The 13,191-nt window shown below is 45.7% G+C and overlaps 1 protein-coding gene across 9 annotated transcripts in view; it reads left to right on the forward strand.

Annotated features, from left to right (window-relative positions):
• Positions 1-13,191, forward strand: part of zzef1 (zinc finger, ZZ-type with EF hand domain 1) — a 54,514-nt gene that overhangs the window by 37,255 nt on the left and 4,068 nt on the right. For 4 of the 9 annotated variants that reach the window (XM_061248211.1, XM_061248212.1, XM_061248215.1 and 1 more), the window contains exons 45-53: positions 199-299; positions 514-658; positions 1,073-1,432; positions 3,269-3,412; positions 3,693-3,861; positions 4,616-4,714; positions 6,189-6,405; positions 7,314-7,464; positions 11,824-11,895. In XM_061248211.1, coding sequence (XP_061104195.1) covers positions 199-299; positions 514-658; positions 1,073-1,432; positions 3,269-3,412; positions 3,693-3,861; positions 4,616-4,714; positions 6,189-6,405; positions 7,314-7,464; positions 11,824-11,895 — 1,458 coding nt within the window. The remainder of the gene's footprint in view (positions 1-198; positions 300-513; positions 659-1,072; positions 1,433-3,268; positions 3,413-3,692; positions 3,862-4,615; positions 4,715-6,188; positions 6,406-7,313; positions 7,465-11,823; positions 11,896-13,191) is intronic. The other 5 variants (XM_061248217.1, XM_061248218.1, XM_061248221.1 and 2 more) reach the window with 3 other exon arrangements.

The following is a 13,191-nucleotide window of genomic DNA, read 5'->3' on the forward strand; positions in this document are numbered from 1 at the left end:
TTGCACACTAAATCTATAGCTTTTTTGCTTTTCAGGTACCAAGAAAAGCTATTTCCTGTCAAAATTGCAATTATAAATCTTTAATTCTGAACAGAGGTGATGGCAAAGCCTTCTCCAGCCCATTCTCTAATAAAAACTGGATTCTTTGTGGAGATTAATGTTTTAACAAAGCTCTATAAATCTCTCTTTTCCACACAGATTACCCATGATGCCCTTAACGCCCCTCTGCACATCCTGCGAGCCATGTATGAGCTACAGATGAAGAGAACAGACTCTTTCTTCCTGGAGGTTCAGAAGAGGTGAGAGGGTTTGATGGCGTAAAAATCCGTCCTCGAGCTGTATCCACGCGCGGCGGCCTAGCTTAGCTAAGCTTAATTTAGCTTAGCATAACATAGCTGTGGGCAGCTTTTCACCTGCAGCAGGAGGCTCAGGCTCGTGTTATGCCATCAGGCTCCTGCGTTTTTTCCACCCTCGAAAATGTGTCTGAAGCGCTGCCCTCGCCCGTTCCCGCAGGTTCGATGGAGACGTGATCAAAACAGACGAGACAATTCGCACGCTGGCGCAGAAGTGGCAGCCATCCAAGCGGCTCCGTACGGGGGAGAGGAGCACCAAGGCTGTGGACACAGACATGATCGTCATGCCCTGTGTGGTGAGCATGGTTTGTGATTGTTACTTTGTTTTACTACTTTACTGTATTGATATAATGTTGTGGATTTTCAAATACTTTCTGATTGTTAATTATTTCATTCATTCATTGTTGCTGTTTTGACATTGCAGCTAGATATGCCTGTTAAATGACTGTGTACCCTATGAGAGACTAGCCCTAGCTACCCTAGAACCGTGTACCTTGTGAGACTAGCCCTAGCTACCCTTTCAAAGACTTTGTACCCTATGAGAGACTAGCCATAGCTACCCTAAAACTGTGTACCCTGTGAGATACTTGCCCTAGCTACCCTTTCTAAGACTCCCTGTGAGAGACTAGCCCTAGCTACCCTAAAACTGTGTACCCTGTGAGACTATCCCTACGCCCCTAAGCTTCCCTTTCTAAGACTCTGCTCCGTTCCCTGTGCAGTCCAAACCCAGCCGCTGTGAGAAGGCCACAGAGGAGACCAACATGGTGACCCAGAAGCTCATCACCAACACGGAGAGCGACCTGCAGCTGAGCTACGCCAAGCAGCGGCGCACCAAGAGCTCGGCTCTGCTGCACAAGGAGCTGGACGCCCGCAGCAACAAGGCCGTGCGTCAGTACCTGTTCAAGGTCAACGAGGCCATCGGCATCCTGTATGCCCGGCACGTGCTGGCCTCCCTGCTGGCCGAGTGGCCGAGCTGCACGCCCATGAGCGAGGAGGCGCTGGAGCTGAGCGGCGCCTCCCACATGGCCTACATCCTGGACATGCTCATGCAGCTGGAGGAGAAGCACATGTGGGAGAAGGTGGGTTGCCTGAACGAGCCAGAACGCCCCCCGTCACTTAGCTAAAGGGACAACATTGGCTCATGTGGCAACAGCAGTTGTCTGGCAGTCAGAGGGGTTGCCAGTTCGATCCCACCCTGGGTGTGTCAAAGACGCCTAATGCTGCTGACGAGCTGGTTTGTGCTTTGCATGGCAGTCAATCACTGTGAGTGTGTATGAATGGATGAATGAGAAGCAGCAATTGTATACCGCTTTGGATAAAGGCACTATATAAGTGCCAACCATTTAGCATTTAGTGGGAGATTGATAGTTGCATTTATGTAGCGCTTTTATCAAACTCAAATCGCTTTACAGTGATGAGAGGGGTACTCGCCTCAACAACCACCAATGAATCGGCGCCATTTTGTGCCAGAATGCTCACACGCATCAGCTATTTTCATCAGGCCTCATTTCTCATTTCCTTGCCTGATTGGTGCTTAATTTTCAGTATGTCATAAGGGTAAGTCCTGGTCAGTTCAACCCACTTATGTGCCGTGTCTCATAAAAAGCCCCTGGAAATGAAATTACACTAATCTTGGATCTTTAATAACGAAGATATAGGCTAACAAAGTTTGGGCAAATTAGCACGTCTCTATGACTTGCCAGACAGTCATAGTCGGACAACATATATGCAGTATATACTGTATATGTAAAAGAAAGATTTAAAATCACAAGATCCATTTATTTGTGAGCAATAGTAATAGTCAAATTCATGGGGTTGAGCTAATTTGCCCAAACTTTGTTAACCCATATCATCCTTAATAAGGATTCAAGACAAGTCGATTTTCGGTCCCAGGGTTTTTTTTAAGTCCAAATAAGCATGGCAAATTAAAATCTCTTACGATGCGGTCCAAAAGTATTTTTAATTGACCCGGACTTATTCTTAAGGCATTAGAATAAATCATAATAAGTTACTTGCTCAGAACTTTTCTGTCCTGATGAGGGAACTGGGTGTGCAGACAGCATCGCACACAGGGCCGTTGTAGTGAGAAGTGTGGACTACTAAATTAATATTGCCTGAATAAATAAGTTGCTGGACTGAATAAAAGAAGTAAAGAAAAATTGGAGGCTCTCTCACCCTCTCCTCCCCTCTCAAAGTCGCAAATGGTAAACTCCAGTGTGTGGCTGTTTGAGGCTCTTAAGCTCCAGTGTGTGGTTGTTTGTGAGGCTCTTAAGCTCCAGTGTGTGGCTGTTTGTCAGGCTCTTAGGCTCCAGTGTGTGGCTGTTTGAGACTCTTAAGCTCCAGTGTGTGGCTGTTTGAGGCTCTTAAGCTCCAGTGTGTGGCTGTTTGAGGCTCTTAAGCTCCAGTGTGTGGCTGTTTGTCAGGCTCTTAGGCTCCAGTGTGTGGCTGTTTGAGACTCTTAAGCTCCAGTGTGTGGCTGTTTGAGGCTCTTAAGCTCCAGTGTGTGGCTGTTTGAGGCTCTTAAGCTCCAGTGTGTGGCTGTTTGCGAGGCTCTTAAGCTCCAGTGTGTGGTTGTTTGAGGCTCTTAAGCTCCAGTGTGTGGTTGTTTGTGAGGCTCTTAGGCTCCAGTGTGTGGTTGTTTGAGGCTCTTAAGCTCCAGTGTGTGGCTGTTTGTGAGGCTCTTAAGCTCCAGTGTGTGGTTGTTTGAGGCTCTTAAGCTCCAGTGTGTGGTTGTTTGAGACTCTTAAGCTCCAGTGTTTGGTTGTTTGTGAGGCTCTTAAGCTCCAGTGTGTGGTTGTTTGAGGCTCTTAGGCTCCAGTGTGTGGTTGTTTGAGGCTCTTAAGCTCCAGTGTGTGGTTGTTTGAGGCTCTTAAGCTCCAGTGTGTGGCTAATTTCTGCCCTGCCCTTGTGTTCAGATTCTGCAGAAGGTGCTGAAAGGCTGCAGCGAGGGCATGCTGGGTAGCCTCTCTCTCACAGCCTGTCAGTTCATGGAGGAGCCCGGCATGGCCGTGCAGGTCCGGGAGTCTAAGCACCCTTACGACAACAACACCACCTTCGAGGTACAGCTGCTCCGCGACCTCTTTTTTATACGCCGACACAAAACATTAATTATTATTACATTTATAAACTCTGCATTAGGATGGTTTCCCACGTTTTGCGGCTATTAATGACATTCTCAATGCATATCAGGCAGTTGGAGCTGTAAGTCGCTTTGGATAAAAGCATCAGCTAAATGACAAATGATTACATTTGTAATTACAAATTATTACAAATGACATTCCTGTGTTTTGTTTCTAATTGTGACCAAACGCAGTAATGATTGTAATTCCTCTTGTTCAGGACAAAGTGCACATCCCTGGGGCCATATACCTGTCTGTGAAGTTCGACTCGCGCTGCTACACGGAGGAGGGCTGTGACGAGATCCAGATGGCCAGCAGCAGCGACTTCCTGCAGGACCAGCACAACTTCAGCGGCTCGCCCCAGAAGTGGACTGACTTTGAGATCCCCGGTGAGGTTCTCAGACAGGCCCCAAACACAGCGCTCATTTGGCAGATGCTTTTGGCAGACACTTTTAATCCAAAGCGACTTACAAGTGCATAGGTTCTTCCACAAGTTAAAGCATCACATCCATAACTAGTAAAATACACATGAAGTACTGTTCTAAACAAATAAAGTCATCATAAGTGCAAGTTTTTTTTAGACGAGGGATATCATGCAGCCCTGGTTTTCTTTTCTGTTGGGTAATTGACTAAACAATTAGTGCTACTGATTGGCCAGACTGTCTTCACACCTGACTCCCAGGTAAAGGGAGGGTGGAGAAGTAGCAGTTCTCAGCCCTTGAGGATTTGATGATTCCTGATTTATAGGAAGAGCTATAGTAACAGTACAGTGCCCTCATATGGTAACTGTAGATTGCCATTTGGATTTGAGATGAACATATGAATATAAAGCAAATGGCCAGAGTTCTGTTAGCAGGACACAAATGGAAATTGGCAAAGGAGAAATGCCTTACCGATATTAGGAAGTATTTTTCCATGCAGAGTGGTCACTGTGTGGAATAGCTTGCCAGGACATGTTGTGGAGGCAGAAACACTGTGGGTTTTCAAGACCAGGCTTGATACGGTGCTAGATACTATTTATCTTTTTGGCAAACTACACTTAGAGGTAGGAAAAGGCGAGTATTGCTGGGCTGAATGGCCTGTTCTCACCATTACATTATGTAATGTTATGTTATATTAACTGTTTTCTTCTTGCTTTTACAGGGGATACCCTCCATTATCGATTTATCTCTGACATGAGCAACACGGAGTGGGGATATAAGTTCACAGTGACAGGGGGTCACCGGGGAAGATTTCAGACAGGTTTGTGACTGCTACCTTTTGCTCTTATTTTTGCTCTTATTATTGTTATTACAGTGATTATTTCTCATTATTATTATTATTACAGTGGTAAGTGATCGACATATCCCAGATCATGAGTTTGAAAAATCCTGTTGGTACTTTTCCATCAGAAAAATGGTTGATTGATTTAGGATTTTAGTCAGACCGTACCCTGCTCTGACGAGGGATAAATTAGTTTCGCAAAATGCTTAATCAAACTGACTGGGCAACTTCTTTGACACCTTGCCTAATAATAGACACAGTGTTTTCGTTTTAGTCTGTTGCGATCGTTAATCTTCATTTATGATCGGTGCACCAGCGGAGCTGTCAGGCGACCTTTCACCTGTCGAGAAGCAGGCCTGATAAGGCTTTGATTGATCACCTCTACTGTTTAGGGTAACAGCTGTGGAATCCTGACCTGCCAGAAGCGCTTAACGTTTTTTATCGAGCGCAATCAAGCCTTAATCTCTTCGCTCGATGCAAGCTAAAAAAAATAAAAAAAATAAAGCCTGAAATATTAATGAGGTTTCGAGTCGGGCTATTCCTGGCGTTTCCCATGCTCGTTTAGCCGAGTCACCACTCTCTGCCTCGTGCTCGGATCTGACTACGGGTTTGACGGGAAATGCTTCCGCTGAGAGAGAATTCCCTAATTCTCCCATCTATTGTTCTGCAGTAGCCTTTTTTTTCGGTCGCTGTAGGGCAGGGCTCAGCAACTCATGGTCTTCGAGGGCCGAGAACTGCTGGTTTTCCACCCTCCCTTTACCTGGGAGGCAGGTGTGAAGACGGAAGACTGGCCAATCGGTAGTGCTGATTACCCAGGAGAAAAGAAAACCAGGGCTCGATTTGGTTTAAGATAAGATTTGCTTTATTGAACCCCCATGGGGTAATTTGTCCTTAGCATTTGACCCGTCCTAGTTTCTCAGCATGTGGGCAGTAGTGCTGCACCCAGGGACCAGCTCCAGTTCTGAGGCCAGTGCTTTGGTCAAGGGCAACGGCAAGACTCTGCCTAAACCAGGGGTGCCTAGCAAGGCCTGATCTGTTTCAGGATTTTGTGGCAACTTCTGCTCTTACTTATTTAATTAGCTCAATTATGTATAAATCTGATGAGTATGAGCTGCAGCTACAGTCACAGACTGCAGGTGTATCCTAAAGCTTTTACTGATCCAGTAGAGGAGTGAACCAGTGTAGTTTATAGAGCAGTCAGAAAACAAAAAATAAGGTAAATGGTTGAAACAAAAACCAGCACGTAGATGGGCCCTCCAGGACTGGAGTTGTGCACCCATGGCCTAAACACATGCATGTCTTTCGATGCGGGAGGAAAGCGGAGTACCCGGAGTAAACCCACGCAAACACGGGGAGAACAAGCAAACTCCACACAGAGAGGAGGCGGCGTTCAAACCCACATCCTTCTTCTCCTGAGGCAACTGTGCTAACCGCTACACCATTTCATGGACAGGTTTGATGATCCCTGAGGTAGGGGGTGATCACACGTGTCTTTTCTCCACAGGCTTCGAGATCCTGAAGCAGATGCTGTCTGATGACCACACCCTGGGCCACCTGCCGTTGGCCGACATCTGGGAGTGGCAAGTGGGGGTGGCTTGCCGCCAGACAGGAAACCAGCGCCTGAAAGCCATCCACTTGCTGCTGCGGATCCTGCACTGCCCCACCCAATGGTAACGCTCGCGCTATGAAGTCATTTCAGACCTGTACGTCAACCGTATGTCAGACCTGTGTATTATCCGGAAGCTTCTCTGAGATCAGGTGCCTGCGTTTTATGACATGTTATTTAGCTGCCGCTTTTATCCAAAGACTAGACTGGAGCAATGTGGGGTTAAGGCCATGCTCAAGGGCCCAACTGCTGTGCAGATCATGGCTACACCAGGGATTGAATCACAATCCTTGCGGGTCCCAGTCATGTACCTTAGCCACTACGCTACAGGCTGCCCCAGCACATGTATATCCAGGATACCGAACGAAAGCATGGTTTTGCACAGTCTAACTTTAGGATGTTTATTAAACAATTTAATTATTAACCATACTATTAACCCTGGGCAGCCTATAGCCTAGTGGCCTAGATGCTTGACTGGGACCTGGAAGGTTTGAGCAAGGCCCTTAACCCCACTTTACTCCAGGAGGAGATCAGCCTTATCAACTGTATGTCGCTTAGGATAACAGTGCCAGCTAAATAACAGTAATGTAATGTCAAAAACGTTGCAGCCTCCGAACCATTACAATTTTATATGCGTTACTTGGTGAAAAGAAAAGCGTTTTGCTTTCCATATCGACGTCGCAACATTTGATTTTACGATCGTCTAAACGGAATTGTCTGTACATCCGTTTCTATATATGCATGCCGTGGGGTGCTGTATGGAGAAAGGAGTACTATAGAAAGTAATGGATGGTTCTAGAAGTAAGCTCTGCAGGGGAGGGAGGATCTCCACATGTTTTGCATGCAGCTCACGGTGCAGCAGTAGAGCTGGAGACAGGGATCCTCTTCCTGAAGGGGATTTGCATGTTTTTCCGTGTCGCCGGTGGCATCTGACCTCGTCTTTATTCACCCCCCCCCCCGTTTCCTGGGCAGCGGCTGTGACCTCACCCTGCTCCGCCCCCTGTGGCAGCTCTTCAGCTCGATGGAGAGTGGGCTCAGTCAGGACCCCACAAGCATTACCGTGCTGCTGCCTCTTCATCGCGCTCTCACCGAGCTCTTCTTCATCGCTGAGACTAAGGCCATTGTGAGTACAGCGCACACGCACGCACGCACGCACGCACACACACACACACACACACACACGGATCCCCCCGTCCCCTCACCTGGGGCAGTCGCCAGGTCCGGCAGAAAACTTTCAACTCCATTACCTCACTACCCTCTGGGAAATGTCGTTTTCTGCCCGAGGACTCCAAATACATGTCTGCCTATCAAAGATGGAATTGCAGGTTTATTAGCACTCTTGCTGTGAAGCCTTTCCTGCCGTTCACAGTCCCTCCCCCCGTAGGCCTGGGACTAGGGGGGTGACTCACACACCGGTATTGAGAAACACCCACAAAATGTAGCAGTTACTTGCACAACATATTCATTTTGCTGTCATACTGCAGTCTCGTCTTCAGTGGTGCATGAAAGTGAGTCAGGACGAGCTTCTCTGATGGCTCTGCTAAAGGAGCTTTCAGTGGGGCTGCTTGTACACTGTGTGAAAGAGGATACGTAAAAATGCTTTTAGGTTTGAATATAATTACACAGATGAGGTTTCTTTTTAAATCTGAAAATGTGTGTGCATTCGTATGTGTGTGTGTGTATGTATTTAGGTGTGACTTTCTTGTGTGTGTTCAGATGTGTGTATCTGTACATGTTTGTGTGTGGTGTGTATGCACACGTGTGTTTGTGTATTTATATATATATGTGTGTCTGTGTGTGTGTATTTGTACATGTATGTTTCTGAGAAGGAAGCTTAAAAAAAGATTTTGAAAACTGGCTTTCTCAGCGAAATATACCCTCTGCAAGTATAACGTGCCGCGTACGAACACACAGCCGAAACTCGGTCCATAATCCACTCCTTTCACGGCTACGAGAGAAGAATGCATTTCAGTCTGCATCCTTTTAGTGTTGCCATCTTCATTTAACGGCTGCACTTCATAGCACAAGTCCATGTGCCGGTGCTCCTCTTCAGTCAAATCCCTGAAAAATGGGAATGCATTAAGGCCCGATATTCATCCAGGGAGCATATTTTACCTCTATAAAACACCTTCAATGGTGTGACTGAACAAAGCAGAAGAGACTCCATAAATCCCGCTAGCCTCGGAAAGGCTAGTTTACATCCATAAACGAGCGTTTCTCAGAGTAAAAGGAAGTGTGTCTCGGTATAAAGGCACCGCCGATATTAAGGTGACGTGCTAATTCGCTCCTCAGCGCCCACGGGCCTGTGCTTGACAGGGCTGTTTTTCATGTTGATCCAGGCCCACCTGTTTACCTTCTCATCTCCGAGCATCTGCGGGCGCAGAGCGAGCTGCTACATTAATGACTCACTGTAGAGGAAAGTGCCCACCCACCCAGTCCCACCGACACAGGCTGTGTGGAGCGGAGCGGCCTGGTAATGAAAAGGTTAAAGTGAGGGGCTGTGTGCGCGTGTGTGCAGGTATAGGTGTGTGCGTGCGTGCGTGCGTGCGTGTGCGCGCGCGCGTGTAGTTGTGGTTGTGTAGGTGTGTTTGTGTGTGCCTGTTTATGTATGTGTTTGTGTGTGTGTGTGTGTGTGTGTGTGTGTGTGTGCGCGCAGGTATAGGTGTGTGTGTGTAGGTGTGGTGTGTAGGCATGTGCGCTTGTTTATGTATGTGTATGTATGTGTGTGTGCACGCATAGGTGTATGTGTGTATGTGTGTGTGTCTGCCTGTGCCTGGGTAGGTGTGCTAGTGTTGTGTTGGTGTGGGTGTTTGTATAAATGCTTGTGTCAGTGTGTATGGGTTTGTGTCAGTGTGTGGGTGTTTGTACAACTGTGTGTTTCTGTGTGTCAGTTTGTGTGTGGGTATAGGTGTTTCTACAACTGTGTGGGTTTCTGTGTGTGTGGGTAAGGGTGTTTGTTCTACTGTGCGTGTTTCTGTGTGTGTGTGTGGGCATGTGTTTGTAGTGCAGTTTATGTGTGTGCATTTATATGTGTGGTTACTTAAGTACTTTTTGCCAGTTGGCATCTGCAGTCCTCGTGAGCACATGCATAGTTTATTTAGGATAAGTTATCTGTATCATGCGCATGATTTACTTAAACCATCTATTTCAACTTCATGGACGTGTCCTAGCCATCACCTCCAGGAAGACAGACTACAGAGGGGTATTTGCCTTGTCCCTGCTTCTGAAAATGGCTGTTTGGGGTAAAGCCCCTTAAATGTACGGGGAAAGTGTGTCGGGCTACCAGTAGGGGGCAGTGCTGCACCTCTGCGACACCGCAGGCCAAGCTGCTCTCCAGACACCCGCCGCACAGACGTGCAAAGTCGCCGTCGGCGCAGTGTCCCCCCCCATGGCATGCTGGGATGAGGAATGGCACCTCTGTGACGCAGTCCCCTCTTCCCGTCCCCCAGAAAGCACGCGTCTTCTTGCGGGTCCTCCCGACTGCATGGAAGGTGGTTTTAGCACTTAGCCTCATCGTCCTCACAAGTCGCTTTCCTTTCTCAGACTGGTGAATGAGGTGCTACGAGTGTGTGGGGCACAGGAGGGGAGACACCCATTAATGCCGCTGAGCACACATCGAACAACAGTTTTTTTTTGTTTTTTTTTTACCTCGCATTAAAGGCACCTTACGCGCCCAAACTGAGCTCTGACATTTTCTGTCATTCAGGATATTGTTAGATACCGTGAGGCCGCCAAACTCTTATCTTATAGGCCTGCATCTGCCTCAGAGCTGACGGTTGTTTTTGAAGTCTTTTTTAAAAGAAAATGTTTCATTGTTAACATTCGACTGCTCAGAAATACATCCAATTCAAATGTTATGCATGCCATAAAAATATCAAACATTCTACTCTAATGTACTGATGAGTCGAGCTGGTCCTAGAAGCGTTGTTTTCCACAACATGTAAGAATTGATCGTAAACCTACGATCAGAATGTTAAGATGGCAACACACCTCTGAAAATGCATAGGCAGTATGTGTGTGCTCAGTTGCCTAACAGGAAGTCTGTGTGGTTCGTTAGGCTCTCTGCTCCCTCCATACACTGTCTTGCTAGAAGATGTTTGTTCTTCTTCAATGCAGGATGTGGTTTACTGTCTTCTGTATTCTTTCAAAAACAGCCAATCACGTTCCAAGCATTCTGTGTCACCAGTGATTTGAACTTACTGTCAATACTCTTCTGGGTTGGGACTGGGTGTTCCAGTTTCATAACCGTCTCAAAGCTCTTTGATTTTAACATTAGTTCTCAGAAAACAAAGTAGCTAAACAGCTAAGTGGAGCTCAAATACTTTAAATACTCGAAAAGTTTTCACTTAATGTGTCTCCTAATATGGCCTAAAAGGCTCTTTTTATGGAAAGAAAGTGAGAATTTGAAATTGTTCCCCAGTCATGTGCTAAGCAGAAAGCAAGTCCATATCTCTCTTAACCAAGCTGACTACAAATACTTGATAAATCCAACAGGCACTTTCACTGGTTTTTATTTTCACATAGGAATGCCCAAGGTACCTTTTAGTTTCTACCAGCTGAAGAAAGAACTGACTAATGGCAGCACCCGCAGTCCCCCTCTCACCAAAGCAAGACCGTTGTTTCACTCATCTTCTCAGCATACATAATTCATGCTAATGCCTTTTAAGATTGAAGATGATACTGTTACGGAAATGGTGTTGAGATAAACTTATATTCTCTCCCCTCACAAGCTACCCACAAATAAACAGGATGCCATTCAAATTGTCATTGGTGAGCAGGCCAGTTACTCCAGGGGTGAAACCTGTCACTGTATGAAGTTTATCTGGCCCTACTTGTGATATGTTCAAAATATGACATATTCACGGTTGTTTTTTTCATTACATGCTTCAGAAACTTTTGGTCTTGATAGTTTTCTGATTTCACCAAGACCGAGAACCGTAAATGCTATTGGACTCAAGAAATAATCCTCAGATAGGTAAATAATGCAGAGGTTTAAAAGAATTAGCTTTTGGGTCACTTAAAGAATGTTAACTGCTGTTCTGAGTTAGGCTTATCCCCATCTTATTTGGACAGGAAGGTAATCGGTAGTTGAAGTGAGTGTGGTATACCCCTCTTTTGAGAGTTCTGTTTTTCATTCAGGTCTTCTGTTCGGTCTCTGTCTCGGTTTGATTTGTTGGTTTTGTTTTCCATAGGGCTTGAAATCAAATGCAATTAACAGTTGGAACAAAAGAGACTGAGCTTTCCTCAAACTTCAGAATAAGAACCCTTGACACTCCAGCACTTTATTCATGTATTCTCTTAAAAAACAATTCTCATCTTCCTGCCTTAAACCCGAATGGTCTCTTTTGAAGCAGTATTCAGGGCGTGCTGGCTTTAGGGAACACGGAGCAGAACTGCCAAAAATCTAGAGCACTGATCTTAGATCCTCACCATCAAACGCATGTCTAATGTGTTCCAAACCTATCTGTTCCCCCTCCTGCAGGAGCAAGGCGTTCTCCAGGAGTACCTGCTAGCCCTGACGACCAACGAGCAGCTCCTGGTACACACCGCCCAGGTATGACATTACATTACATTTACATTACAGGCATTTGGCTGATGCTCTTATCCAGAGCGACGTACAACGAAGTGCATCCCCATAACTAGGGCTGGGCGTTATAGCCATCGCGGTATACAGTATTCTTTCTTTTTTGTACGCGCAGTACCAACCATCTCCAGTATACGATGTTAGATTTCTTAGAATTCTGTCTTTTTAAAATTTAATTATACCTGATGTGGTAGCACACCTCCAATTTTCTAAGCCAATATGTTTCCATGTGGTAGATTAAAAACATGACTGCAACGATAAAGAGCAAAAATGTAAGCAATGTGTTTTTCTAAACTAATAGGTAAATTAACCAACATTGAATAGATACAAGCGATGTTTTTTCTCCCCCGGAAGCATTTCACTGAAGTTTGGAGATGTGTTACCGTATCAAGTCTGATTAAAGACGAAAAGAAGGAATGAAACCTACCGCCACCTGCCAGAGATCTTATCGCGCTTAAAAAAAATATTCGATGTACCTCGATAGCTATATCATGCAGCCCTACCATAACCAGGGGCAAGTGCACTGAAAGACCCTAGAGTGAAGTACAGTTCAAAGTACTAGGAATGACCTCATAGGTAAGAACTTTGACCGTAGATTAATCTGGTGAGATATGAGGTTCAACCATAGTGTGTGCTGTACACAGAAGTAAAAAAGTACATAACCATAACTAGGGACAAGTGCGCTGAAAGACTTTAGGGCTGGTCGGCGTACTGTTTTTTTTTTCCAACCAATCGCCTTGTTTTTAATTTGACGACAGCTCTGTAAATTACCCTGGTTCAAGCCTGTACTTCAGCACAGTAAGATTGTTAGGATATACTTGCAGTCTGCAGCTGTAGCTGGTACTGATATACATGTCAGATAAATTACGATTGGGTCCATTTAATAATTAAGACCAGAAGTTGGCAGAAAATCCTGAAACGGATCATCCATTGCACCCCTGCTCTAGAGGCAAGTACAGTTCCACCTCTCCATCTGCATAATGAGTAGCGGAAGGCACTAGAAGACAGACCTTCGAGTTCACTCCACCTTGCCTACCTGGAGGTCCTAAAACTCTTAAAACAGATGTGTTAAAACCAACACATAGCATGGCATTTTTTAACACACCTCCAACTACAACACATATTGTGTTACTTTCAACACAGTCAATGTTAAAAATCTCCCTTTGTAACATAGATAGTGTATTTATGGCACAAAGGTAGTAACTTTGACACAAAAAGTAACAAAAGTAATAACACAGAAAGTGTTGGGCATTATCACATCCTTTT

This window comes from Conger conger, chromosome 7, assembly GCF_963514075.1.
Source record: "Conger conger chromosome 7, fConCon1.1, whole genome shotgun sequence".
Classification (NCBI taxonomy): domain Eukaryota; kingdom Metazoa; phylum Chordata; class Actinopteri; order Anguilliformes; family Congridae; genus Conger; species Conger conger.